Source organism: Aspergillus candidus (genome assembly GCF_002847045.1).
Source record: "Aspergillus candidus strain CBS 102.13 unplaced genomic scaffold BDW47scaffold_11, whole genome shotgun sequence".
Taxonomy (NCBI): domain Eukaryota; kingdom Fungi; phylum Ascomycota; class Eurotiomycetes; order Eurotiales; family Aspergillaceae; genus Aspergillus; species Aspergillus candidus.
The window spans coordinates 218,019-242,400 of NW_020194016.1; the positions used below are offsets into that span (position 1 = coordinate 218,019).

Sequence of the window (24,382 nt, forward strand, 5' to 3'; positions counted from 1 at the left end):
ACCCCAGAATTATAGCAAGATGAAATTATACAACCACGGTAATATGTTCGTGTGAACGAGAATTATACTTGTACATATACTGTACCTCCAGGCTCAGTCCGGATTACGGATTTCACCATACCTTGCGGGTGATCTTCACGTCCAAAGAGCACAACAGCCTCTGAAGCCATACCAGGCACACGGTGTCTGAAATACTCTGTGTTAACAGAGATTATAAGAACAAACAGCCCAATATGTACAGTATCCACACGCCTGGGAAGAACAACCCCCCCTGCCGCGTCCTCGCTGACCGCCGCCGCCGCAGCTGCCGAGGTATACTATACTGTTGCTAGCCTAGTTATTCTCTTCTCAATCGTTACGAAGACGAGGGAATGTGGCCTAACGATGCACGTCAGCGGTCCGCTAGGTTGCCACGCGCTTGTTTCTTCTGGCCAACTCATTCCAACTATTTTGTGATAATTGCTTGGGATCTGGCAGCCGGACTGACCGGGGCCGGACATATTGCACCAGGTGGCAGAGAGGGAGGCATGCGTGCGTCCGGGCATGATATTTTTTTATTTGTTATTTTTTGTGAAAGGATAGAGGTATAGATCCGCCATGAGCATCAGTCACTGGGAGATGACATTTTCACTGGGCTAACAGAACTAGATGATGACGGTGGGGAGACCTCCAGCTGACTCTGTCATATCTCCGCCACACACGTTCCCCCGGATATTACAAAATGGGGCCACCGACACTGAGATACTCGTTGGGACTAGATTGTCTAGGCGATATTTGCATTGAGAATGCGACCATAAAATGATAACGGCTGTACAAAGCCTGTATCGGCATTGCAAGACTAGTAGTCTTCTGACCTCTTCAAGGAACCACAATACCGTTCCTGCGATACAGTATCAACTCGACGAGAACAGAACCGTTAAATGCTGTCCAAGACATGGCGGAATATAATGTGCATATCGCCGCTCTCAGATATCGAGAGGTGGTGGCTGCATCTTCAATCGTTGAACGTTGCTTTGGGATGTTCATCCATCTCCCAGGCTGTTGCGGTTGTATGAAGAACTTACCTTCGATAAACATACAGCCTTCTTTCTGCGGCTATATATCACTCGACGAAGCGAAGAACTCCCAGATGGGTGGGTGTGGCGTTCGCCATCCCGCGAAAATACCAGCTCGATGACATACCGATCTTTTCCGTGAACTATGGTGGCTTCGGTTTACTTTATATCCTTGGATTGTTGCGTGCTGCTACCCAGGCAGATCCTTGCTGATGGACCCTACGAAGTATTCAGAATCAAGGATGCCGAGTACCCCCGGATACCATGGATGAACCTCAGCTTTTGTGCTAAAGACATGGGCAGGTACCGGCCATATACGCCCTCCTTTAAATGAGAACCCAAACACGCCTCACGGGAGGCATACCGGCAGATTCGGTTGGACTAGGCAAAACCTGTGGAAGTATTGGGTTGAGTTCTGGACTTTTCATACACAGGCGACATCTGTCACAACTACACACTCCATCCTGGTAATTTATGTGCCCCTAAAATTCAGTACAATATAGCTGAATTCATCTCTATACACGCGTTGTCGTCTAATGAGTCGAAGAAAGAGTGCTGCCGTGATATTCATAAGTGTGAACATTTTACTCTGTTCAACTGCGGTGATCTGGTCCGTGCTCATGGTGTAAGAAAAAGGAAAGGAGAAGGAGACGGAAGAGGAGGAGTAAGATCGGTGCGTACACGTGGTTATATGGGCTGTCGAGAATCGCATATCGGCCGCTTCCAGGGCAGAGGAGTTTCCAGAGATGCCAGGTCGTGTGTTCCATATTGTGCCATAGCGAGAGCACTTTGATGGACACGGGTTTGGAGCAGCGGATCAGGTCACCGGAGCCCTGCGAACTGGCGCAAGCGCTTGGCCTGGTCTTTGTGGCCTCCAGGAAGTCGGCTAGCGACGAACTCTCGTCAGAACATGATCGTTCGTTATATCGGTGGATGCCTACTCTCGAATGTAACCGATGTTTTGTTTGAAGGTCCATTGATATTGTGTGAAAAGGCACTCTTTCGGGTAATGAGCTCATATTGCTGATGAGGAGAAATGTCGGCATGTATTACCGTGGGGGTGTTGTAGGCCGATGTCAAGACTCACGGCGCGCATTCAACTGTGGGGATTCCGCGGAGCCTGGCCAGGCGTCGGTTTCCAGGGGGCTCTGGAACGATGCATCAACGCTATCGTAGCTCTCGGATCCATCATTGATACGTCGTAGTGGGATCCGTGCCTGTTTTGTCGGTCGGTTTGTCGAGGATAACGTCCTCGCCCTCCGACGAGTTATATACTTGCTTAGAGCTGGCAGACAAGCGCATATGAGGCCGATCCCTCCCTCGGCATTTCTGATAGAAGAAACAACATTAGGAAGGGTTCCGAAGAAACAGCCAATCAAGGAAGATTGTCTTACCCGGATAATAGAACCCTCAGGAAGAATAATGTCTGTTCTGGGTCATCTCCATTCAAGATGACTAGAACCAGGCGATATAGGCTGAAACCTACAGCAATACCGCCTAACCCCAGGAGTGCGATCACCTTCACCTTTATCTTCAAAGACATGTGCAATGACCAGGTGAAGATAATAGGAAGCACCAAGATCGCAATGTCGGAGATCACGCTAATGAGGGAATCTGCAATGATCACTGCGCGACGATTGAGGCACTGTCCGCCTGGCCTCGTCAACTTCGTCCAGTACGCTGAGATCGGCCAGCAGATAAAGGTCTTGACGAAAAGTATTGCGATGTAGTAGGACACAATTAGGCCAAGAATGATATCGACTACTATGATGCTCCGGAAGGGCCTCCAAACTTTGGCCAACACCAGCAGCAGAGTGGCCTTAACAAAGAGCGCCAAGGGCGCATAGAATATGGTTGACACATAGGAGATCTGGGTATGTGTAAGTCCTTCTCCCTTTTTGTCCCAAGTGGAAATTATCGAGTGCAGCATGGAGGCAATACCGACCTTGAAGCTAGTTTCAATCTGATTGACGCTCAGACCAGCCATTCCTTCTGCACCGCCAGTGAAACCATCTGTCCCTTTTAGCAAGCCACTTGGAGCAAATCAAAGCGAAAATGCTAGTTAACGTACAGATCAAGGCACACGTACAATAGCCCATAAACAAGAGCTGCGTTCGGATTGACACCAGGGTGTTAAAGAGAGCTCGTAAGCGGGATCAAGAGGGCGTTTCATACCCAGGCAACAAAGCAAGTCACTGGCATCGGTGAGTATCCGTTAGAGTCGGGGAACATTCGCCGAATGCATACCATCTTCAACGCCAAAGGGCCGTCCTATTTCTCTCCAAATCACCAGCCTAAACGCCACCGGCAACGTTACGAAAATGTAGCATAGAATTTGAGTGCTCAGGTTTATTTGCAGCAGCGGATTGTCGGGAAGGGCCAGCATGAGGGTCAAGCAGGAGAATTCATCGTGGGCGGGTCTATATTCCAGACCTGTCGGGCTGATTAAAAAGGGTTGTCATGGCTGTCACCTCGCTCTCGTGACTACCACCATACTCCAAAGTAGTGACATCACTCACTTGGTTTATGCCTTGCTAAGTGTGTGGCCCACCCACCTATAGACTCTACCTCCGATTCCCACACTAGAAACTTCAGATAATGGGCATGGGATCGGTAATGTTAAACGAATGGCGTTGGAAATTCAGGCCAAAGATATAGTCGACCTTTGCGACCATGTATATCTATCCAGCCACACGACATCCCACCGGTGCAGACCACTGGTTAGATTCCTCTAGTATTGGTAATTTTTACTGTTGTATTACCTCCAGGCCTCTAATTCTGCAGATTCCATCTCTTCCTATAATTTCAACGAGATGAGTATCAAAGAACAGAGACAACCAGAGCCATTTTTTCGCTGAGAAAAGGCCAACCTCTACTACACAGTCGCGACAGTACTCCTACCCTCAAGATCGTCCACCAGATACAAACAGACTGATGTGTCACGGTCGCCAACGACACTGATCACCCGCGATCCCTCGCGATCACCAGCGCTCATCGGCGCTCACCCCTGGGCGACCTCGCCAATAGCATGATTGGACGATCAAGAACTGGTGCAGTAGCAGCAGTAACCTCGCTGTTTATATCAGTAATCTCGTCCAAACATGGCTACTCCATTAAGCACCAGCCTGGTGATATCATGGAGCCTAGAGCCATTTCCTTCCACTTTGAGGAACATTTTTACGGTTCCCTCAGAGACGAGAGTCCGAGTCTGTTTTCTTTATTAGCCATACGAAAATGACAACGACTACCGGGCGCTGCCTGGATTTTGCTGACTTCGGAATTAAACTACCCCATCCATGTTAATAATTCCGCTGGACGAGCAGCAAGCGAGTCTGAAAGCATGGGAAAGAGCCAACGAGGAAAGCAGTCGAGCGGTAACTGGTTTCTCAATGATGCCCGCCAGTTCTAGTGCTGACGCAATCACAGATCTCGTAGTGAGAGCGGTTCGTCACGTGCAGCACCGTGGGCTTTCGTCCGGGAAGAAAGATTGGGCACCCATGGTCTAACCAGCCGGCGGTTGACGACGGCTCTGTATTGGGCGATTCCCCGACAGGGGCGAGCTAACGAGCACCCACTTGAAGTGACAGAAACATAGCCTTATCTAATGCACCACTGACGTGCCTTGTGCTGGAGAGATGTGATGGTGGGATAAAACGAGTCCTTCGGTAATCTTAGCAGAGTGGGGTTAGCCGCCAACCCCACCCTGCGGGGGTCGCGAACTCGTTCTATCTCACCATCACATTTCTACACCACATAGCGCGTCAATGATCCTTTAAATGGGCGCTTACACCTCGATCATGATTTGAGCTCACCCCTATTGAGCCGCTGCCTGATACACATATTAAGTCTGGCTTGTCCGGCGACAGTTTGACAGCACCACCTTCTTCATACACTCCTCACCTTCTACCGCATATTGAAGCGATTACATGATGGCAGAACCCATAGGTTTAGCTTCCGGGCTGTTGACTTTGGCTGCTTTCGCTTTCCAGTCTAGCGTCGCATTATATCAGGCGGTCACGAGTTTTCAAAGCCACCCGAAACGCGTGCGCGACCTCATAGATGAGCTCGAGGCTTTAAGTGGCATTCTAGAGCCGCTCACTGAAACAGTTGATGCCACCACCGATATAGATCTCTCTGCACTTGAACTTCCCTTACTACGATGCGGGAAGGCCTGCGAAGAGTTCCAGCAAGAAATTTTGAAATGTTTGTCACGGTCTAGTGGAAGTCGGACCAGCTTTCGAGACTGGGCCAAATTAAGATACATGGGTGATGACATTGATGGGTTCAGGCGCCTTTTGGCGGGGTACAAGTCCACTATTAATATTGCCCTCACCGATGCAAACCTGTAAGTTTGCTGTCTTGTCCGCGGCAAAAGTGTTTTAGTCCCTCCTTGATCCTGGTCCTTTTATCTTGATGTCGGATATTTGAACTAACAGACTTATCAGTCGCAAGTCCTCGATCACCTCTGAAAACCTTGAGCTCTACGAAGATCTCGTTGAGTCTGCGAAGGCTGACCTCGAGGCTCACCTTGAAAACATTGATGAAAAGCTTGAGCTTCTTCTTGGGCAAGCCTTGCCAGCCTCTGATTCGGACGCATTGGAGCTCCGAAAAATCAAAGAAGAACGGCTGAGCACAGAAAAATGTCTCCAAATCTGTGCCCAGTTGTCAGAACACATCAGTCAGATTCAGCGCTCATTCCAGCACAGTGGTGGCTCTCCTAGTTCCAGCCCAGATACCGTGCCTGAAAGAGTTACCAGTGAAAGCCTGCAAGAGTGCAAAGACAACCTTCAACTGACAATTTCGAAACTGGAAAAGCGTATGCAAGATGTATTGGACCGAATGGTGGCAAAGTCAAAGACAGCCATGACGTCCGAGGAAGATTATACGGATCTTGTCAGGCTACGGGATGAGTGGGATACAGCCCACAAGTGCATGGATATCTGCTCTAAGGCAAACAATAATCTGAAGGAGAACATCAGCACGATTGATAACTATGCTACTGGTGATGCTTTACAATTCATGGTTTCGACAAGTGGGCAGCTCGTCCACGGTAAAAATCGAGGGCTTGGGTGGCGGACAAGGCAAGTTGGAGGCCACCTCAGCGACACCACAGTCCAACAGTTATCTCGGGATATGACCAGCTTTAACCTCCGGAATACTGAACATTACGGCCAACCTTCGCAAGGCCGTGCATCAGTTGTTCCAAATGAGACAGAAAATGAAGCGATAAATGAATTCAAGGAACGGTATGGACAAGGCTTTAAACTTGTACCCAAGCCTTCTTAGAACCGATATGGGGCTTACAGATCCGAGCCTAAGTAATACGTTGAAGGAGTTTGGACTTTTGGTGTGTGGCTTCTGACTGGCAGGCTCTTATTTGTACTCGCGGTGTATCTCAGGCATCCAAAAACAGCTTAAAGATGACTCCATTATTTCAACAACTTATCTGCAAGCAGTAAAGCTTTCGGTTATTGTAAACTTGGCCCTCTCAAAGATGGCTTGTGGGCGTTTCGACGAAGTTGCTTTTGACCACTGTAGAGACAGGATGCAGACATACAACTCCTAACCACGTCAATCACGATGAAGGGACGTCTGGTCCAAATTTGAATTCAGGCTGGTTTGCCTTCTGAGAGCAAAATGCCATTATCAGGACAAATATAAACATGCCTTTGTTACGCAGTTAGGGATCAAGACAGAAGGGTTCTTCTATCTTTGTTCAAAATATATATAATCATGCACCATCAGGGAAAGGAAAAGAGGTAGTCAGGTTATTATGAGGATAGTACCATTGATAGATAAACATAGTGTACATGACCATTGACAAGCATGCGCGATGATGGGACCTTGCTTCTTACCTTTCTCAAAAAATATGCACAGAGTCACCGGAACCAGAGGATAAATAAGGACATTCATTTACCATGTATCTACAGCTTTAGTGAGTCATGTTGAATACACAGTCCAAGCCAGAGTATACCTTGAATCTAGTTTCTACTCCTCAACACTCTACCTACTATAGAGTTTATGTACATGATAGACCTTACTTCTCATCTCGCCTACCAGTCAATTCTTTAATCCAGAAATCTAGCAGATCAGGATCAGGATTGAAAAGTTGAATCCAGATCTGCCTCATTTTAAGGTCTAGTCGAGGCGTGCTAAATATGTAGAAGTGAGATAGAATGCAGTGCCAATAAAGTTGAAATCATGTGACTTGGACGGGTTGCCATACAATTTACGAGGGGATACGTCTGCCCGACCCTCGCAGACATTGTTCTTAATATCTCCGCGGCATTCCGAAAATAGACAAGAACATTAGTAGCACTGTAATCAGCCGGATTGGATGATTTAAACCATGCTCTTAGATCTAAATTCCGAGATACTTCGTGCAATGGCCCAAAAACGATCACTTTCAATTCATCTCCTGAGGATAGTGATCAGCCTGATTTTGGGGGGGGGGGGATTTGGCGTTTGGATCGCCTCGAGGTGCACTAGCGCGTTTTGTATGCACGTGACACACAGAGCACACGTGATCCGCCAGGATCGGCATTCGTCCATGGTTGCCTTGCAGTTCAAGTGGGTTGGCCTTATCGATAAGGAAATCTGGCCATACGATATGTAGTTTAGATCCTCAACAATCAGGCACCGCCGTATATCAACTTTCCCCTCATCTCCTCATCTCCTCATCGCTACCCCAATTCATTCAATTCACCTCAATCAGTCATCCAATCAATTAAAATGCGTCGTCCCAAGAAGCCCGTCATCGCGGTCGCCGGCGCAACAGGCACCATCGGCCAGCGCATCGTCCGCGCCCTCATCACCCGCCCCTTCATCACCCACTTCTCCGAGATCGTCCTCCTCTCCCGCAGCGACTCGCAGCCCTCCTTCCCCATCGCCGTCTTCCCCGCCGAGATCCAGCTCACAATGCGCCGCTACGACGACTTCGACCTCGCCGACTCCCTCGCCGACGTCGACGTCCTCGTCAACGCCATCGGCCCCGGCCCCGCCGCCCACGCCTTCAAAGACAACCTCCTGCGCGCCCTCCCGGACACCCCCGTCCGCCTCTACTTCCCCTCCGAATTCGGCGTCGACCACCGCGCCCACAACTTCCGCCACCGCGACTGGGACCGCAAAAAGGCCCACTGCCGCCTCGCCGCGGAACTCCTCCCCTCCCTCCGCATCTGCCGCGTCTTCGGCGGCCTCGTCCTCGAACGAAGCGTTGGCCCTGCGCTAGGCCTCGACGCCGCCCACGCCCGCTTCCAATGCGTCGGCTCGGCCTACGCCCCTGTATCTTTCACCTCCCTAGCAGACATAGGCCGCACCGTCGCCTCCCTCGCCCTCCGCCCCCCCGAAAACGTCCCCGACGCGGTCCACGTCGCAGGCGACACCCTCAGCGTGGCGGATATAGCAGGGGTCATGAAATCCGCCGGCGCGGGCTCCATCTCCGTCTCTGAGATCGATCTCAAGCGGTACAGGGCCGTCACGGCGGCGACTAAGTCCGCCGAGGACCCCGGGCCGTTTCTGCGCTTCTTGATGGGCGAGGGGAGCGTCGATCACTCGGCTTGGAGTATGGGGTGCGATAATGAGATGGTGAACCCTGGGGAGACGCTGTGGCGGTGGAAGCGGATGGTGGATTTGGCGGGCGAGACGAAGGGGGTTCCTTATCGGGTGGGGTGGAATTGTTGATCTCTCTCTCTCTCTATCTCTCTCTCTCTCTCTCTCTCTCTCTTTTTTGAGGTTGTTTTCGTTGTCTTTCAGCTATTGGTGTTGAGGATTGGTATTTTTTTTTTTTTTTTTTAATCTTTTTATTTTTTTTTTTTTTTTTTTTTTTTTAATCTTTATATTTATCTTTTTATTTGTAATTGCTAATGTTTACACGTCCAGGAGGTATAGATAGTGCTCCTTGGAAAAGTGAAAATTTGGATGATGCACTGTATCTTACTATAGAAGAAATAGTAAACTGGAAATATGAGGGAGGTGACTCGCTCATTGCACTGCTTTCACTACCCAACGACTCACAAAAAGCTAGATCCGAAATGCAAGAAAATCATCTGTAAATCGACTAAACAAGATTCCCACCCTCCTCATCCATCTCGCGATAAAACCCAGCCACCAAGAATGCCAACTCCAGTGCCTGCTTCTCGTTCAATCGCGGGTCGCAGAACGTCGTATACCGCTCACTCAGCCGGTCCTCGGTGAGTCCCTCCCCGCCGCCCACACACTCCGTGACAGCCTCACCCGTCAGCTCGAGATGCATACCGCCGAGGAACGACCCCGCCGCGCGGTGGATCTCCAGCGCCTGGCGCAGCTCGGATAGAATATCGCTGAAGTGGCGCGTCTTGACGCCCGACGGCGTCGACTGCGTGTTGCCGTGCATGGGGTCGCATTGCCAGACGGGAAGGTGGCCTGATTGTTGCACGGCAGCGATGTGCTCCGGTAGGTATTGGGCGATCTTGGAGGTCCCGTAGCGCGAGATGAGAGTTACTTTGCCGATTTCGCGCGACGGGTTGACGACGTCGAGGAGGCGGGTGAGTTCGTCTGGGGTCATGCTGGGCCCGATTTTGATTCCGATGGGGTTGGTGATGCCGCGGAAGAATTCAACGTGGGCGCCGTCGAGTTGGCGCGTGCGGTCGCCGATCCAGAGGAAGTGGGAAGAGGTCGCGTAGTAGCTTTGGGAGGGTGTTGTTGCGGTTGGAGGGTGGGCGGCGCGACGCGCGGACTCGCTGTGGGGGTTCTTGAGTAGTCGGGTCAGGCTTTGCTCGTATTCGAGGAGGAGCCCTTCGTGGCTGGTGAAGACTTCGACGGTCTCGAAGCCGCGGTCGGTGTCGATGCCGACGGTGTTCATGAACCGCAGGGCGTCCTTGACTCGGTTTACGATCTGCTCGTATTTCTCTTTGATGGACGGCGTGATGATGTGTCCGAGGCCCCAGTCTAGCGGCGAGTGCAGGTCTGCTAGACCGGATGAGAGCGAGGCCCGCATGTAGTTGAGGGTCGAGGCGGAGTGGAAGTACGCTGAAATTAGTCGCGACGGGTCCGGTTTGCGCTCCTCGGGGGTGGCGTCGAAGCCGTTGATGTTGTCGCCGCGGAAGGAGGGCATCTCCACCCCGCCTACGACTTCCATGGGGCTTGAACGGGGTCTAGATAGTTAGTTACTGTATATCAAAACTTCAGGCAGAACATACTTGGCAAATTGACCCGCAATCCGCGCAATCCGCACCACCGGCCGATTGGCCCCTGGGCGAGTTAGCGTGTACGAGACGATAAACAATGGAGAGACATACCCCAGATCAAGACCAAGCTCATCTGCAAGAGTAGCTTGACCTTGGCTTCGATCATATCCTGATTACAATAGTCGAACAGCTCCGCGCAGTCACCTGACGATGTTGTTAGGCCTGATAGAATTATAGTGTCAGAAACACGCACCTCCTTGAAGGACAAATGCTTTGCCCAGGGCCACATTTTTCAAGTGCTTTTTTAAGTTGACGACCTATATACGTTAGCCAGATCTCCTCAACCGTTGATACATAATCAAGTAATACACACCTCTTGCGGGGTAATCAAGGGAGGCAAAGCCCGCAGCTTTTGCAACGAAGCTTGCAGACCAGCAGAGTCACCGTACACCACGTCCTGCTTGATGGGTTTCGACGCCCAGGCTGTCGACTGTCAGTACGCTAGAACAGTAATATATGATCCCACTAGACTCAGTACGCACAGCTAGGAGTCCAATCTTCCATGGTGACTGATGAGCGAGGTGGGGTGCTTGATCGACGGATAGCGGGGCGTCAATTGTCGAGCTGACGAGCCTTAAAAACACGCCTTGAGGAAACTAGACCTACGGAAGTAAGACAGAGACTAGGATAGAGTAATATACCCCAGTCAGAAAGCACAACAAACGCGACCCGCGAACGCGAAGAATGAAGAGAAAACGCCAAAAATTCGACCGGCTGATCTATTCGGTTATTCACGGGATTATGACTCATCCGGGGTAGCTAACTGCGCTAGTCCTGATCGAGAAGGTGGCATTCCGCCTAAGGCATCAACCAGGACATCCACGTCATTCATCCATTCAACTTCCATCTACAACCTCATCCCAAGTCAATCCTTTGCTTTATCCTACAAAACTTATCAAGCTAGCACAAATCCACCACCATGTCCGACTCCATCCCCTCCGCCCACGCCGACGCAGACACTGAACACCAGCAACTTCCCGCCAACCCCGAAGACCGCAAAGCAGCCGCCGCGCTCTCCGCCCTCAATGCCACCGAGATCGGGCCCGGTTCGACCCCCAAGCAGTCGACTTCCACTGCGGAACAGGAGGCGCTCGGCAAGGCGATGAGTCGATTGGAGATCGCTGCGGGGCAGGGCGGGACGGCGAAGACTAAGACGGGAGAGGCGCAGAAGGAGGTTGTCAAGAAGAAGGCGGTTAGGGTTGCTGCTGAGGATGTGAATCTTTTGGTAGGTCGATCTGTTTTTGATAAAGGATTCACTCAAGGGGGTAGAAGTGCTGATAGTGTGTAGGTTGAGGAGCTGGATTTGACTAAGATTAAGGCGACGGAGCTGCTGAAGTCGTGTGACGGCGATGCAAAGAGAGCGATCAAGGCGTTTATTACCCCCGCTGTGGGGGCATAGCTCTTTTTCGCGCGGTGGATGTCTAGTGGAGCTATGGGTAAATAAGTCATGGACCGTTGATGAACTAATGACCTAATATGATATGCATGCGCTTTGATAGTCACAATGGACGGCGTTGGATCATGAAACATTTCTCGTCTATCTCATCATATCTATATATCTCTATATATATGCAGCACAGCAGAATTTATGATTCCTCGTCTTCGTCGACTGGGGGATCCCTTTTCTCGATGCCTCGTCCTTCGAAGATCGACCACAGCAAGAACCACCCGAGCAGCGCCTCCACCGCCAGAGCCCACCAGACCGCTCCCACCATGTTATACTTCAGGCCCAGACCTAAGCCCCAGCCGCCGAGGAGCGGTCCCAGAGTGCGTGCGGCGCTGGAGACACTCTGCGCCACGCCATGCACAGTCCCCAGAACGGATGGATCAGTGACGCAGTTGTTCACGAGGATGATCGCCGCTGGAAGGGCGAATGTCCGCGAGACGACCTGCAGCCCGACGACGAAAGTGAAGGTCGACCAGACCAGCCACGGGATGCGCGGGATCAACACCAGAAAGGGCATCAGGGCGTACGAAATGGGTGAGAACGGCAGGAAGGTGCGGAAAGACGGCAGGGTCCCCATCCGGGACTGCACGTGGGGATACACGAAGATCTGCAGGGGCAGGCCGATGACGCCGATGATGGCTGTGGCGAGGCCGACACGCGCAGAGGGAAGACCCATGCCGCCTCCAAAATGGAAGAAGCCGTCGTTGCTGCCTTTGGGAGCGCGCGGGGTCGGCAGGAACACGAATGTCATGGCGTTGAAGGCGCTCGTGTGGAAGGCGAGGAGAAAGTGGGCAAACAGTGTCAGGAGGACATTGCGCGTCCAGGTCTGGCCAAACGACGGCCGCTTACGGCGAACCAAGGCACGAACGTGAGCCGGACTGGCGGGGGCTGACCGGCTTGTGACGCTGCCGTCGACGTAGAGCGACTCATCGTCTGGATGACTGACCAGCGCCCGATAGTGCCGGGGTATGCGACGGAAGGACAGGGATCTGGCCAGGGTGCGGCCGAGTTTGCGACCCCAATCGCTGTGGTACCGAGCAACCTCATGTGTCTACGGGATTAGCTGATCATCCGTGCGACAAAGGAGCGGAGCGAAGGAACGTACCTCTTCCAGCCCTAACAGGACGGCGATCAACGAAGCAAAGATGAAAATCGCACTCAGCACGTTGGGCAATGCGAAAGGCCAATGTTTCATCCAATACACGCCTTCCTTACCACCGAAGAATGAACCCGGACCGAAGAACTGCGGATAACTGTTGACCGGATCGGCCAACGAGCCGCCCAAAACCGGCCCGATAATCACGCCGATATTGAAGCACATGGGCAGAAGGAGAAACGCGCGCGATTGATACCTGGATCGATCAGCCCCAAGTGATACTACCCAGCACTACTTCAAACGTACCGTTTCTCCTCGACAATCTCCGCGATCATCGTCCTCATCACCCCAATGTTACTGTTTAATATCCCACCCAGCGTCCGGAAGATCGCCGCGGTCACAAAGGAGCGCGAGAAGCCATAGCCCAGACACGAGATGCATGTCCCCAACAAGCTGATCATCAGCACCCTCTTCCGACCCATCCACTCGGCATCCGCCAGTCTCCCCCACCAGACCGCCGTTACGAATTGCGCGGCGGTGAAGGTCCCTTGCAGCAGGCCCGCCTGGGCAGAGATGGTCGAATCCGGCAGCGACGGGTCGAACGATTTGAGCTGGTAGAACAGGTACGCCTGCAGCGAGGTCTGGGTCAGAGGTTCCGACAAGCGCGCGAAGGTCAAGATCGCCAGTTGACCTTTTTTGGGTAGTGTGCGCCAGGTGACCGGCTTTTCGCTTTTGGTGCTAGAGGCGTCGTCATCGTCCGAACTGTCGGAGCGGTTGGAAGGCGGTGCAGCGTCACGCTGTACTCGAGGGTTTCCATCGTAGATGACGGTGCTGACGCTGGTATTGTCTTCCTCGTCGGGCACGTCCCGGCCCGGTGAACCGTGGGGATCTCGGGGCGGCACATGGTGCTGGCCGGCTACTTCGCCTGTGGTGGGTACATTGTCGACAGAGGAGCGGGTGTCATGCTGTGATGGACGCATAAAGGCTCATTAGCATAAGTCAGAATCAAAAGATCACCGATGCGAGAAGCGTATGACGCAAGAAAAAAGGTGAAGAGGAAGAGGTTGGTCAATGCAGAATCGATGAGGAAGAAATGGTTCGAGGCACGCGATGCCAAGACGCCAAGACGCACCAGGCTCCACATGGCGCGGGTGGAGCCGCTTGTTCCTCAAGCACCGATTGATATAGATCGGTTTGATCTGGTGGGTATGCTTGCTGGATACTCAAGTTGTTTGAAGCAGCCATTTGCAGATTGACTTGACCACACTACAGGGTAGAGTATCTATTATTCTAACTGTTCAATCTGTCGACGGAAAGATGCTGAGGGTATCTATCGGCTGATATGCGTGTGACCGAGGATTATCAGGGCACGCTGGATCTTACCTTTCGAGGGATGAAGGAGCTCTAGCTAATGGGAGGGCTAGAAAGTCTTACCAACATAGGGGCGCTTTTTCTGGCATTGACCATAGCCACCATGCCAAGACCCATAGCTCCGTGGGTTCACCATGGGGCGAACCAGTGACTTCTAGGCGAAGGATTAAGCTACGTTAGTGAAACATCCTTGGTCAGCATCCATGAGACGATCTTCTTTTTGAGATGGTCAAGAAGACTGCTCCAGACCTTCTGTTGCGACAAAGTTTACTACCGAGTCGAATATTGATACACCAAGTGATACACCATGAGATATACACACTTGTAAGGAACGAATGCTCGAGCTATACAGACGAAAATACCATTCCTCGAGCATCTTCTAGGCACATGGATCTTACACAGCTTTCATATTTGGCCCCAGGGTCTTCGTTGGGGGGGGGATAGCTCTGATAGGATAACAGTACAGAAGCTTCAACTAGCGATCCTTCCAGAATAAAACATGACCATCTCGGAAGTATCTCACTCTCTGGCTATTGCCCGAAGTAGATACTCCTCTCGGTTTTTGGGCTCCTGTTAAAAGTGTCAAAGGCGGGAATCTCCATCTTCCCCTGTGGATATAGCCAAAAGCAGAAACTCCTCTTGGGTACAGCCCAACTTGATCGCCAGTTCTGTGTTGGTCCGCGAGGAGTTGACTGTACATGCCTCGTACTCTATCCAGAATTATCACCAATGAAGCAAGAATGCCGAGGACGACGACAAATGGAAAAGATATAAATACGCCAGCAACTGCCCTCATCTATCGATATCATACTCCAGTATTCTCATTCAGTCACCCCAGAGAGAAACCAACTTCTCCATCCTCAAGACAAAAATTCCAATCCAATCAATCGTTCTCTGAAAAAAGAACCCACCCTCCTTCAAAATGCACTTCAAATCCCTCGCCCTGGCCCTCCTTGCCACTGCCGCGACTGCCAAACACGTCTGCAACAGCGAATGCTACCCAGGGACGACCTCGGACTGCCGCGCCGCGATCAACAAAATGACCAACACCGGCAAACTAAGTGGCAACGAAAACGGTGCCTGGTCGTCGGGCAACTGCGAGATCGAATGGATCCCTAATGGCGTGGAAGCGAACGCTGCCACCGCGCATGGTGTCGCCGAGGATCTGATCAATACCTGCTGCGCGGGGGACAAGTGCGGTGGCACTTCGGTTGCCGAGAAGATCGAAAGCGGCTGTATTTGTATTCATAAGCATGGAAGGAAGCCTTGCCAATGCAGCCCGGCTCAAAATAGATTGAACTGCGCGTGGCCTATGGGGGTTTGATCATGGAATATGCTGTATGGGGAAGATGGTGGGGGGCGCGTGGTAGGTGGTATGACTCGTGGTCTCAGAGCTAGATGGGTGGCACATCTTAGTTTCTCTTCCCTGGTATAATGTCTCGACTGTCTATTTGCTTTGTAATTTCTGCTGTAGTCTTCAGCTAAGATGATGTTGCAAGAATTACCGCTTGGATACGAAAGATATAATGGCACTTCTTGGTCTTGGTACATGAGCAACCCATATATTCAGAGCGACAGATGGTTATGTATGTACCTCGTTGTGTACGACCCCTGATACCCAGCATGGTGAATGTTTTCAATGTACGGTGGATTGATAGAGGCACTGCCTTGGCAGCTGCCAGATCTAATTATTCTGAGACTGCAGGGCCATCCAAGAGTACTACCCTAGCAATATAGACCAGTTTAGCATAACTCCTAACAGCAAACAGCCACGATCCTACAGTCTACATTAGACAAAATAACGACATGAGTTAGAATACAAGACAAATCAGACAAAGCCCGTTAACTATAGGTACCTAGCAAACTACCTCCCTACAACAGAACAGCTCATGACAGCAGAGGCTACTAGAGACCATCACAACATGTAAACCGTGAAAATAAAAGAGAAGAAAATATATTGACTATTCACTCCCACTAGCAGCAGCCAACGCCTCCTCCTTCGTCAAACTATTCGGATCCAGATACGGTCTCTCGCCGATCCCAACAGCGCGGTGACCGAATCGCTCGCCGAGACCTTCGTAGTCGAATGTTGCGGTGTGGAAAGCGCAGCGGTTGTCCCAGATGGCTGTTCAGTCAGTTTTTTTGTTTTCTTTTATAGATAGTAATGACAAGGGGGGGGACAGAAAGAAGTTTGGGAAAGCAGAAAAAAAAGGGGGGGGAAGGGGGGAGGGGGATATAAAAAACATACCAATATCATTCGGATTCCTCCACTTAAACCGCACCTGGAGATCATGATTCTCACGCACGGTACGATAAATCTTCCCCAGCAACTCATCCGACTCCTCCGCGCTCAGCTCGTTAATGCGGCGCGGGAACGGGCCCAGCGCGAACAGCGTCTTCCACCCCGTCACAGGGTTCGTCCTGACGATAGGATGCACGGCTGCTAGATCAGGGCCGATATTAAGCGGGTTCCCGCGGGGCTCGGTGTACACCTTGACGTTCTCGGGGTCGTCCGCTGCAGCTCGGAGGAAGCCCTCGCCGATGAAAGTCGCTGTTAGAGACTCGAAGAAGCGGCGGTAGGGCGGCGAGAAGCGGTCCAGCAGCTCGTAGCCAGACGCCCAGAGTGTGTCGCCACCGGAGCTGGGCAGCTGCGTCAGGCGCAGAGAGGTGTAGTCTGCCGGGGCGGCTTCGAACTGGATGTCCGAGTGCCATTGCGCGGAGTCGTAATGGCGCTTGTTGGACTGGGCTCCGTGCCGGAACATCTTCTTGCGCGCGAGTGAGCTGATCGTGCTGACTTGGGCGTCGGGGACGCCGAACTCGTTTGTGTTGTTTAGGACGGGGTGGATGTGCAGCGTCGAGTCGGCGGGTTTGCCGGCTGCTTGGCCTAGGCGCTGGACGAGGTCTTTTTGGAGATCGTCGGTGAGGTTGTCTTGGGCGCGGAAGAAGACGACGCCTCGTTGGGAGACTGGTAGTCGTTAGGATTGTCGCGCGGGGAGGAGAAGGGAAAGGAACATACTAGCAATAGCAAGATCGCGCACCAGCTCATCAGAGTTCGGAGCATGGAGAAGATCATCAACGATATTAACATCGGCGTACTCTCTCCCAATAGCAGGAGTCGTCTCCTCAAACGCAAAATTATCCAAAGCACCACTGCTCTGCAACGGGGTAGGATACTGGACGTGCTCGGTGTCGGTATGGGCGTCTGGTCCTTTGGACACAGAGCGCACAGGAAGCGCGGGGTTCAAGAGAGGAGCCATTTGAGCAGAGTATTGAAGGATATTCTGTACAATAAGATCATACTCCGTGGTTCTGCCAGGTTATATAGCCCTCCAACCAACCCACCACAAACTAGACGTATAGCGTCGCAAGCACGCAATAACGTCACCAACTTACGTCCCCTCGCTAATCTATGCCCTGACAGCCAAAACACACCCAATAAGTATCAATAAACCACCGAGATCTAACCCAACTAGCCAACACCCGGAACCCGGCACACAGCCCACGGTAAGAATGCAACCTCAGAGCGCGATGATTGGGAATCGATCACGAAATACCACCCCCGGGTGACGTCGCTGCTAGTAGAAGCGGGGATGTTTCTGGCCCTGAAACGCTCGTTTGGGGATCTCCGCGCGCTGATCTGGGTGGGGGATGAGGGGGGCTTGGCTATTGTTATGGATATCTGTTATTATTCATTGTTGCTGGGGTTGGATGTTGATGCTGGGATAGGGGATACGGGCCTGTAGGATCATTGGATTGTTTGTCGGAGATGGACTTCCGTTTGGTTAGATTATTATGATAGAATATGGTATAGATGCAGGGAGTTCACAGCTCAAAACAGTAACAGAAGTAACTTACTGATCTACAAGTCAAGGTGATAGAATCAATGCCATAAACCAACAACAATGCTAATATACAATGCGACCATCAACGCCAACCCAGCAAGGGGCAAATAAACACCAACTAACTCATGGTACCACAGGGTTAAAACGACCCCCACAACTTGATCAAAGCCAATACAACACCAACTAACGGCACGACAGTATGATAGACCTCCGTGACGAGAATACACCAACTCATGGACGACAGATAAAAGACCCTCGGAACGAGATCAAAGCCGCGGATAGTCCATACGGTTAATCAACACAGCCAACCTCAAGGAACGAGTCATCTCAACAGTCTCCACATCCATTATCCATGCCAGTAAACATCGACCAAGAACACAAACGTAATCAGGACATACACGGACCACTCCATCAGATACCAATCGAAAGAGATGGTCAATTATGACGGCTGCGCCCAGTCGTATCAATAGTGCTCTCAATTCCCTCCCACGGCAGCTCCTCATCATCGTCATCCTCCGTCGGCCGGACAGACGACTTATCCGTCGTGCCTGTGACGTCCGCGGCGCGTCCCGGGTCGATACCGATCGACTGGAGCGTCACCTCCATCTCCTGCTCGGTCATCTCCTGCAGGTTGTCCTTCTGGCCCTCGAGGACATCGTACAGCGCGTAGATCTGGTCCGACTTCATGTCGATGTCTTTGAGCAGCTTTTCGAGCTTCTCGCCGAGGGTCTTCCGCTGGCGCTTGCTTAGGGACGCGTCTAGCTTGTTGTACGCACCCTGGTAGGTGATCAGTTGCATCTTCAGATGGGACAGCTCGTCTTCTAGCGACTTCAGAACGGTTGCGAGAGCAACGGATGGAGGCTGCGAGGGCCGGATGGTCGGTTCTGGGTTGTACAGGGATGGCTCCGGCATGCGCTCAGACACTGGAACCGGCTTGGGAACCTTGACGGAGCTCTGGGTGTGGTCACAAGAATCAGTCCGCTTGCAGACCGTGCAGTTCTTCCCCACGTGCCGCGTGGCGCCATCCAGCGCCCGCTGGGCCGCCTCGGGAAGATGCCCGGGGTTCTCAGCAGCCAGGTGGGCGCCGTGCAAGGTGATGTCGGGCAGAATGAACGCCGACGTCACATCGTCGGCGATGCGCTGACGCCGGCGGGGGGTCGCCGCGTGGTCCGAGTGGCGTCTAGGCCTCTCAATGGGAACCGACAGGTTGCTCTCCGAGACGCTGACCTTGGAGGTCGTCGTCAAATCGCCCATGGCGGAGGTGGGCCTGGCGGGAACGCTTTTGCTTTCCTTCAGGGACGACTTGCGCGGGACGGGCCGCGAGACCTTGGAGCGCTCCGTGTCATTCTCAGTGGGGTCTTTGATCGTGATGGACTGGCGCTTCTTCCGAGAAAGGCGCTCCTCCTCCAGTGTCTTTCGCAACTGCGCAATTTCACGCTCCTATGAAAACATTAGCAGGGGCCAAGAAAATAGAAGTAAGAAACTTACATCAACAAAGCTCAATAACGTGAGGTCACGATCCGCTCCAGACTTCTTGGTGTTTCCAGTCGCTTCGCCCGTAGACTCGACAGGGTCAGTGATGTCCACCTCCTCGACGACAACGCGCTTGACGCGCTGTTTGCCAGTGTTGGACTGCTTCTTCGAGCGACGAGTCTCGGACTTGTCAGTCCTCGTAGCCTCCCTAGAGCGAGGCACGTCGATGGAGAAGAGGGCTTCCTCCGCCCGCTCCTTCTCCAGCCGCGAGATCTCCTTGTCAACCTGGTTGGAAACTCGGCGAGATTCCTCGCGCCGTCCACTCTTAGAACGCGAGCGGCTCTTGGACGTAAGCTCTTTCGTGGTGCGACTGACATTGGCACTCTGTCGGGTATCGACCTGGCTGTCTCCGCTGTCCTCACTGGCAGAGGTCTGCTCCGACTGAAGGGTAACTTCACGGTTCTTGACGGAGAAACCGAGCTTTTCGAGCGCGGCTCGTAGCTCCGCATTCTCCCGGCGGAGAGTCTCATTGTCACTCTTGAGATCCTGCGATTCGAGATACGCCACTCCCAGCTGGGAGACTGCCATGTCCCGCTCCCGGTTCAAGCGCTTCAGAGTCGCGTCCTGAATTTCGGCCTTTCGCTCAACGAGGTCGAGTTTGTTCTGCAAAGCCAAGTTGGTCGCTTCCAGCTCTGCGCGTGGTTAGTACATGGAAGTAGAACGATGACAAGACATGCTTACTTTGATTCTCTTTGGCAATGCGCTCCCTTCTGTAGTCGTCCTCCTCCGACTCATACGTCCTAGATCGGCTGCTCTTGTCCTTCTGGCGGGACTTGCCCACTCTAACGGAGGCATTCTCGTGCTTCATATCTTCGATGCGTCGTTCCGCATCGGCCTTACCGCGTTCGAGCTCAGCCACCTTATCTTGAAGGAGCCTGAGTGAGACAAAGAGGGCCTTCTCATCTTCCGGGATGGGCACTGCATCAAGGGGCATGTGCTCGCGGGTGAAGGATGATTCGGTGGCATCATGCGGAGGAGACACGAATCGCGTGGTTCGCGCCTTGCTGCGCGAGTAAACGGGGGTGCCGTCTTCGTACACGCCCGAAACAAGCTCGGACAGATTGGGAAGGTCGGGAAGAAGGAAGGACTGCTGGGTGCCGGTATCCCCGCCGGTTCTCATAGGCGTGCCCGTCCCATTGGGAAGTTTGCCCTTCCGGACCTCACGCGCGTAAGCGTCCTGGGACGCGCGCTCGACCGCGTCTGCGATTTGGTGGGACAGGTTCCCGTTGCCAAAGCGTGTCGGCCGTGCACTGTTGGCGACCGCTGCCGGTCTTTCGTCAAGTATGTAAGAGCCGTCGTAGGCATCGCGGACCTTCGCATGCATCTCCGACAGCGTCCGTCGCTGATCCCGGCGGTTAGACTTGGACTGCAGGTCGAGATTTTCCTTTTGGGCGAGGCTGGCGCGCCGCAGCTGAGCGTCCTTCCGAAGATTTTCACTGACAGCGCGACGCCCCGAGTTACGAAGGGCCGACTTGGGCGGGGTCTGCGTGGGATAATCCAGTCGGATGGCCGGAGAAGACGACCGGATGCTGTTGTCGATGCTAGGATAGGAGTTGCGGGAGTCGTCCAAACGACGCGTCGGCTTCGTGGGCCCGCGTCCGGCCTCGATGGAAATACTGTCGTCGTCATCCTGGCCGTTCTCCTCCTCCGACGTGCCGATCTGTGAAAACTCGGGGAAGACGCGTTCCATGGTCGAGGTGTTAAAGACGTAGTCGGGCTCTTCCTCCTCCATAGCTAGGTGTTGTTTCCGCGCACTGCCGTTCATATCCGGAAGATTGGGGCTCTCGGGAATTTCCCGGGTCGATTCAAGTGCCTCGTGCTGAGGGTCAAAGTCTGAGCCAAAAGACGCGAAGCTATTCGCAGTGTGGTCGTGGCACATGTCGGTCGGGGGTGACGCGACGTCCCGGGGGATGATAGGAGTGTAAGTTTACACTGCAGAAAATAGGAGGTCAAGGTCGACTAGATGGACATCAATCCGAACAATGACCCACGTCCGCGTCGATGATGCACGTAGGAATGTTTAGAGCAGCGCGTCAGGCGCGGTCCCTGAAACCACGGTAACGAACGGGAGTGTTTAAACTTGGGACTCAGGAACGAGTCAGTCGTCGATAGAAAGGGAAAGAGAAGGCTCGATCGATGGAGAGATGTGTCAATTAGAATGGGCAATAACACCAACAATAGTCAACCCACACTGATCAAAACGTATGGAGTTGCGGTGGGAAACTGACGGGAAGAAATGCGCGAGGTTGGAGTGAAGTGGTTTGTTTACCTCAAGTGGAGCTGCCGACCGCCTTCCCAACCCACTTTGCCAGTTGGCATCTGCCCGATGTACCTGACTAGGTCTGCACTGGTTTAGTCTCAGTAATGTTTAATATGGTCTATACATGGTCTATCCGGGCAATTTCATTTACACAGTTATATGCACCAGCCCAGCCCTGTCCAAAATCAACATCATGACCAAAATAACCCATTCCCCCTATACACAGATCGGCCCGAAGCCCATGATGCCACCGAACGCCTCGCTAACGTGCGTACTCTAATGAGCCGTCAAGAAATGAAACACAGGAAATATAAGTAGCTAAGAAAGAAAATAAAAAAAAAATGAACAAGGTGGGAATCAAAGTCTCGTGAGGTGTCGTGCTCGTTATATAGAAGCGATGATAGTCCAGATCATGTAGTCTGGTGCTCCACGATAGATGACAGGAATATAAGTCGACCAGAGACGATCAATTAGTGGTGTGTGTATTAGGGTGCTCCGCTGGACCTGGGTCGTGCCGTTGGGACTGGGACGGCACGGTCGGCGTCGCTGGCGTGTTGCTGATCGGACTGGCTGCGTCCACTTGGATCGAAGGCAGTGGTGTCAACCGGGGTAATTGGGGAGGACCCTCCCCGCGGTCGGCGATCGGGCTCTGGTAGGGCGGCGCGTCGCCCCAGTCCAGATGGTCGTAGTCTGGCGGGGGAGGGATACTGCACGCGCCCACATCGCCATCTTCGGGAGCGGTCGTGGCCGGATCGACCGAGTGCATGGAGATCGCTTGGGACTGCACGGGGGTCAAGCTATCCGTATCAGAGCCGATGGACGAATACGACTCTCCTCGAGAATGAACGTTGGTCAGGCTCGACGTGGACCGTTGATCGGGCCCATCTGAGGTCAATAGGGGCCGGCGGTCCGAGTCGGGCGAGGTGGCACGCAATCGCGACCCATCATGACGGACGCGACCGAGCTCGGCGTAGCTGACGCTGGCGATCCGCTGGTCACGGCCACGGCTTTGGTGTTCCGCGTGGGCCAGATTCGAGTTACTGCTCCCGTTGGTTGACGAGCGACTCCGGGCTCGGGCGCGGCTCTGCTGTCTCAGCTGTTCAAGGCGGATGTAGTCACCGCGGGCACGGGCTTCCCGGCGCTCCTGGCGGCGGGCCTCTCGCTCCGCGATTTCTCGCCGGCGCTGTTCGCGGACCTGATAGAGCGACTCCATGAGTTCCTCCCGGCGATTCTCCTCTTCTTCCGCCGTCTCGGGAAATTCAACCACAACATCCATGCCGCCTCGTTCTCCTTCCCGGGCGATGACCTGTTCGCTGGGCTTCGGGCTGGGCGAGTAGGCAGGCAGCGTAATCACCGATCGGACGGATGTCTCGCGGCGGACTTCCCCGCCGGGATTCATTTCCGCGGCGCCTTGGTATGCGGTGTTGTTGGATCGATTCCCATTTCGAGAGGACGGCGAGTCGGAGACTTGGCCATATGAGGACGCCCCTCCCGCGTTCCACTGATTCCATCGACTCTTTAGGAATTTCCCGGGCACGTATCTCGGGCGACAGTTCATTCGACGGAGACTGCGTAGAACGAAGTATATCATAACAATCAAGGCTAAGGAGAAGACGATACACGCGGCACACTATCGATCCGATCAGACGTCAGTCACTGTTTCAACCCAATACTGTGGGGGGATTGCGGGGAGGCCAAACTCACGATGATGAAGATATTCGTCTTCTTCTTCGGATTTGGGGTGTCCTGGGTCGCGTCTGGGTTGGAGGCCGCCTCACGAGCCACCAACAGGCGATAAGGGGGTGGAAGAAACATGCCGAAGCGTCTGGAGCAGCGACAGCCCAGACAAAACCTCAGACGACAAGCATGTAGCCAAGTAGAAACAGACGATGAACGATTAACTCCGGATTCTGGAAGAGGTGTGGAAAAGAATTGGCCGCCTGAAGACAGGCAACGGGAAAAGGCGGATGAGGTGGAAGTGGAGCAGTAACAGAACGACGCAAGGCTTCCTAGTGGCCGGCGATCAGGATGACATGGGGCCAGGCGGGTCGCCTATATTGATTGCATCTGTCCGAACCCTGGTAACCGCATATAAAGCCCTTGACGCAAAACCCGCAAGGTGCAGGCAAGGATCAGCGGTCGCATCAAACCGGAGAGGGAGAATGGTAAGGGGTGGGTTGGCCAGGCAGAAGGGAAACAAAGCGAGAGGCAGGCGATACCACAACGGATTATTGATTAGTCTCAGACAGATGAGAGGATGATTTCACAGTCGACTAATCAGCGACATCAGGGGGGGTCATCTTAGACGAATCAGATGTTGAAAGAGCAGCGCGTTATGGAGACTGAACAAACCTGGACGATCTATGGGGTTTGCTCGTGTGGCTGGGTGGCTGAGTCTGAGGGATAAAGAATTCGACCAGATGTTGATGACTTTCTAGATTTCAGATTAAACTCAGAAGATAATTATATTCAGGATGCTAACATTCTGAATGTAAATATTTTCTCTTCCTACAACTGTACCGTGGGTCGCCAACTGGAGTTGGGAAATCCACGT

At 52.9% G+C, this 24,382-nt stretch overlaps 10 protein-coding genes across 10 annotated transcripts; 4 read left to right on the forward strand and 6 right to left on the reverse strand.

Annotated features, from left to right (window-relative positions):
• Positions 1-1,931: 1,931 nt before the first annotated feature.
• Positions 1,932-3,529, reverse strand: BDW47DRAFT_8075 (uncharacterized protein). Its single transcript, XM_024819904.1, has 8 exons — positions 3,303-3,529; positions 3,231-3,250; positions 3,145-3,163; positions 3,001-3,068; positions 2,450-2,925; positions 2,143-2,384; positions 1,997-2,078; positions 1,932-1,941 (listed from the first exon to the last, which is right to left on the reverse strand). Exons 1-7 carry the CDS (start codon positions 3,439-3,441, stop codon positions 2,071-2,073), a joined length of 972 nt encoding a protein of 323 aa, XP_024673822.1. The 5' UTR covers positions 3,442-3,529; the 3' UTR covers positions 1,932-1,941; positions 1,997-2,070.
• Positions 3,530-4,663: 1,134 nt separating this feature from the next.
• Positions 4,664-6,477, forward strand: BDW47DRAFT_8172 (uncharacterized protein). Its single transcript, XM_024819921.1, has 2 exons — positions 4,664-5,400; positions 5,501-6,477. Exons 1-2 carry the CDS (start codon positions 4,982-4,984, stop codon positions 6,339-6,341), a joined length of 1,260 nt encoding a protein of 419 aa, XP_024673823.1. The 5' UTR covers positions 4,664-4,981; the 3' UTR covers positions 6,342-6,477.
• A 1,310-nt stretch (positions 6,478-7,787) lies between these two features.
• On the forward strand, positions 7,788-8,735 carry BDW47DRAFT_124140 (isoflavone reductase family protein; the record flags this gene model as incomplete). Its single annotated transcript, XM_024816196.1, has 1 exon — positions 7,788-8,735. The coding sequence occupies one exon, from the start codon at positions 7,788-7,790 to the stop codon at positions 8,733-8,735; it is 948 nt and encodes a 315-aa protein (XP_024673824.1).
• A 277-nt stretch (positions 8,736-9,012) lies between these two features.
• On the reverse strand, positions 9,013-10,952 carry BDW47DRAFT_102468 (3-deoxy-7-phosphoheptulonate synthase class II). Its single transcript, XM_024811876.1, has 6 exons — positions 10,762-10,952; positions 10,593-10,702; positions 10,473-10,536; positions 10,331-10,423; positions 10,232-10,283; positions 9,013-10,186 (listed from the first exon to the last, which is right to left on the reverse strand). Exons 1-6 carry the CDS (start codon positions 10,781-10,783, stop codon positions 9,112-9,114), a joined length of 1,416 nt encoding a protein of 471 aa, XP_024673825.1. The 5' UTR covers positions 10,784-10,952; the 3' UTR covers positions 9,013-9,111.
• Positions 10,953-11,122: 170 nt separating this feature from the next.
• On the forward strand, positions 11,123-11,788 carry BDW47DRAFT_102469 (uncharacterized protein). The gene has a single exon (XM_024811877.1). The coding sequence runs from the start codon at positions 11,199-11,201 to the stop codon at positions 11,565-11,567; it is 369 nt and encodes a 122-aa protein (XP_024673826.1). The 5' UTR covers positions 11,123-11,198; the 3' UTR covers positions 11,568-11,788.
• BDW47DRAFT_8230 (putative MFS multidrug transporter) lies at positions 11,717-14,110 on the reverse strand. Its single transcript, XM_024819942.1, has 3 exons — positions 13,129-14,110; positions 12,832-13,078; positions 11,717-12,777 (listed from the first exon to the last, which is right to left on the reverse strand). The coding sequence occupies exons 1-3, from the start codon at positions 13,800-13,802 to the stop codon at positions 11,866-11,868; spliced, it is 1,833 nt and encodes a 610-aa protein (XP_024673827.1). The 5' UTR covers positions 13,803-14,110; the 3' UTR covers positions 11,717-11,865.
• Positions 14,111-15,115: 1,005 nt separating this feature from the next.
• BDW47DRAFT_124144 (uncharacterized protein) lies at positions 15,116-15,678 on the forward strand (the record flags this gene model as incomplete). The annotated part of the gene is made up of 2 exons (XM_024816197.1): positions 15,116-15,428; positions 15,668-15,678. 2 exons carry the CDS (start codon positions 15,116-15,118, stop codon positions 15,676-15,678), a joined length of 324 nt encoding a protein of 107 aa, XP_024673828.1.
• Positions 15,679-16,154: 476 nt separating this feature from the next.
• Positions 16,155-17,450, reverse strand: BDW47DRAFT_124145 (TauD/TfdA dioxygenase family protein; the record flags this gene model as incomplete). Its single annotated transcript, XM_024816198.1, has 3 exons — positions 16,155-16,318; positions 16,442-17,158; positions 17,210-17,450. 3 exons carry the CDS (start codon positions 17,448-17,450, stop codon positions 16,155-16,157), a joined length of 1,122 nt encoding a protein of 373 aa, XP_024673829.1.
• Positions 17,451-18,064: 614 nt separating this feature from the next.
• Positions 18,065-21,783, reverse strand: BDW47DRAFT_8242 (uncharacterized protein). Its single transcript, XM_024819946.1, has 3 exons — positions 20,250-21,783; positions 19,524-20,200; positions 18,065-19,475 (listed from the first exon to the last, which is right to left on the reverse strand). The coding sequence occupies exons 1-3, from the start codon at positions 21,445-21,447 to the stop codon at positions 18,471-18,473; spliced, it is 2,880 nt and encodes a 959-aa protein (XP_024673830.1). The 5' UTR covers positions 21,448-21,783; the 3' UTR covers positions 18,065-18,470.
• Positions 21,784-22,220: 437 nt separating this feature from the next.
• Positions 22,221-24,203, reverse strand: BDW47DRAFT_8245 (uncharacterized protein). The gene is made up of 2 exons (XM_024819947.1): positions 23,533-24,203; positions 22,221-23,458 (listed from the first exon to the last, which is right to left on the reverse strand). Exons 1-2 carry the CDS (start codon positions 23,641-23,643, stop codon positions 22,295-22,297), a joined length of 1,275 nt encoding a protein of 424 aa, XP_024673831.1. The 5' UTR covers positions 23,644-24,203; the 3' UTR covers positions 22,221-22,294.
• Positions 24,204-24,382: the final 179 nt, after the last annotated feature.

What these genes read in the sequence shown, in the direction of transcription:
- BDW47DRAFT_102468 (XM_024811876.1), bottom strand. Translation starts at nt 10,783, where the DNA reads ATGGAAGATTGGACTCCTAGCT. An exon ending in GGAAGATTGGACTCCTAGCT is followed by an intron (nt 10,703 to 10,761) that starts GTGCGTACTGAG and finishes GACAGTCGACAG; the next exon opens with CCTGGGCGTCGAAACCCATC. An exon ending in AGCATTTGTCCTTCAAGGAG is followed by an intron (nt 10,424 to 10,472) that starts GTGCGTGTTTCT and finishes CAACATCGTCAG; the next exon opens with GTGACTGCGCGGAGCTGTTC.
- BDW47DRAFT_102469 (XM_024811877.1), top strand. Translation starts at nt 11,199, where the DNA reads ATGTCCGACTCCATCCCCTCCGCCCACGCCGACGCAGACACTGAACAC.
- BDW47DRAFT_8230 (XM_024819942.1), bottom strand. Translation starts at nt 13,802, where the DNA reads ATGCGTCCATCACAGCATGACACCCGCTCCTCTGTCGACAATGTACCC. An exon ending in GAGATTGTCGAGGAGAAACG is followed by an intron (nt 13,079 to 13,128) that starts GTACGTTTGAAG and finishes TGATCGATCCAG; the next exon opens with GTATCAATCGCGCGCGTTTC. An exon ending in TCCTGTTAGGGCTGGAAGAG is followed by an intron (nt 12,778 to 12,831) that starts GTACGTTCCTTC and finishes CTAATCCCGTAG; the next exon opens with ACACATGAGGTTGCTCGGTA.
- BDW47DRAFT_8075 (XM_024819904.1), bottom strand. Translation starts at nt 3,441, where the DNA reads ATGCTGGCCCTTCCCGACAATCCGCTGCTGCAAATAAACCTGAGCACT. An exon ending in GCCCTTTGGCGTTGAAGATG is followed by an intron (nt 3,251 to 3,302) that starts GTATGCATTCGG and finishes CACCGATGCCAG; the next exon opens with TGACTTGCTTTGTTGCCTGG. An exon ending in CTGAGGGTTCTATTATCCGG is followed by an intron (nt 2,385 to 2,449) that starts GTAAGACAATCT and finishes TTCTTCTATCAG; the next exon opens with AAATGCCGAGGGAGGGATCG.
- BDW47DRAFT_8242 (XM_024819946.1), bottom strand. Translation starts at nt 21,447, where the DNA reads ATGTGCCACGACCACACTGCGAATAGCTTCGCGTCTTTTGGCTCAGAC. An exon ending in CATTGCCAAAGAGAATCAAA is followed by an intron (nt 20,201 to 20,249) that starts GTAAGCATGTCT and finishes AACCACGCGCAG; the next exon opens with AGCTGGAAGCGACCAACTTG. An exon ending in CGTTATTGAGCTTTGTTGAT is followed by an intron (nt 19,476 to 19,523) that starts GTAAGTTTCTTA and finishes ATGTTTTCATAG; the next exon opens with GAGCGTGAAATTGCGCAGTT.
- BDW47DRAFT_8172 (XM_024819921.1), top strand. Translation starts at nt 4,982, where the DNA reads ATGATGGCAGAACCCATAGGTTTAGCTTCCGGGCTGTTGACTTTGGCT. An exon ending in GCCCTCACCGATGCAAACCT is followed by an intron (nt 5,401 to 5,500) that starts GTAAGTTTGCTG and finishes CAGACTTATCAG; the next exon opens with TCGCAAGTCCTCGATCACCT.
- BDW47DRAFT_8245 (XM_024819947.1), bottom strand. Translation starts at nt 23,643, where the DNA reads ATGTTTCTTCCACCCCCTTATCGCCTGTTGGTGGCTCGTGAGGCGGCC. An exon ending in AGACGAATATCTTCATCATC is followed by an intron (nt 23,459 to 23,532) that starts GTGAGTTTGGCC and finishes TCGGATCGATAG; the next exon opens with TGTGCCGCGTGTATCGTCTT.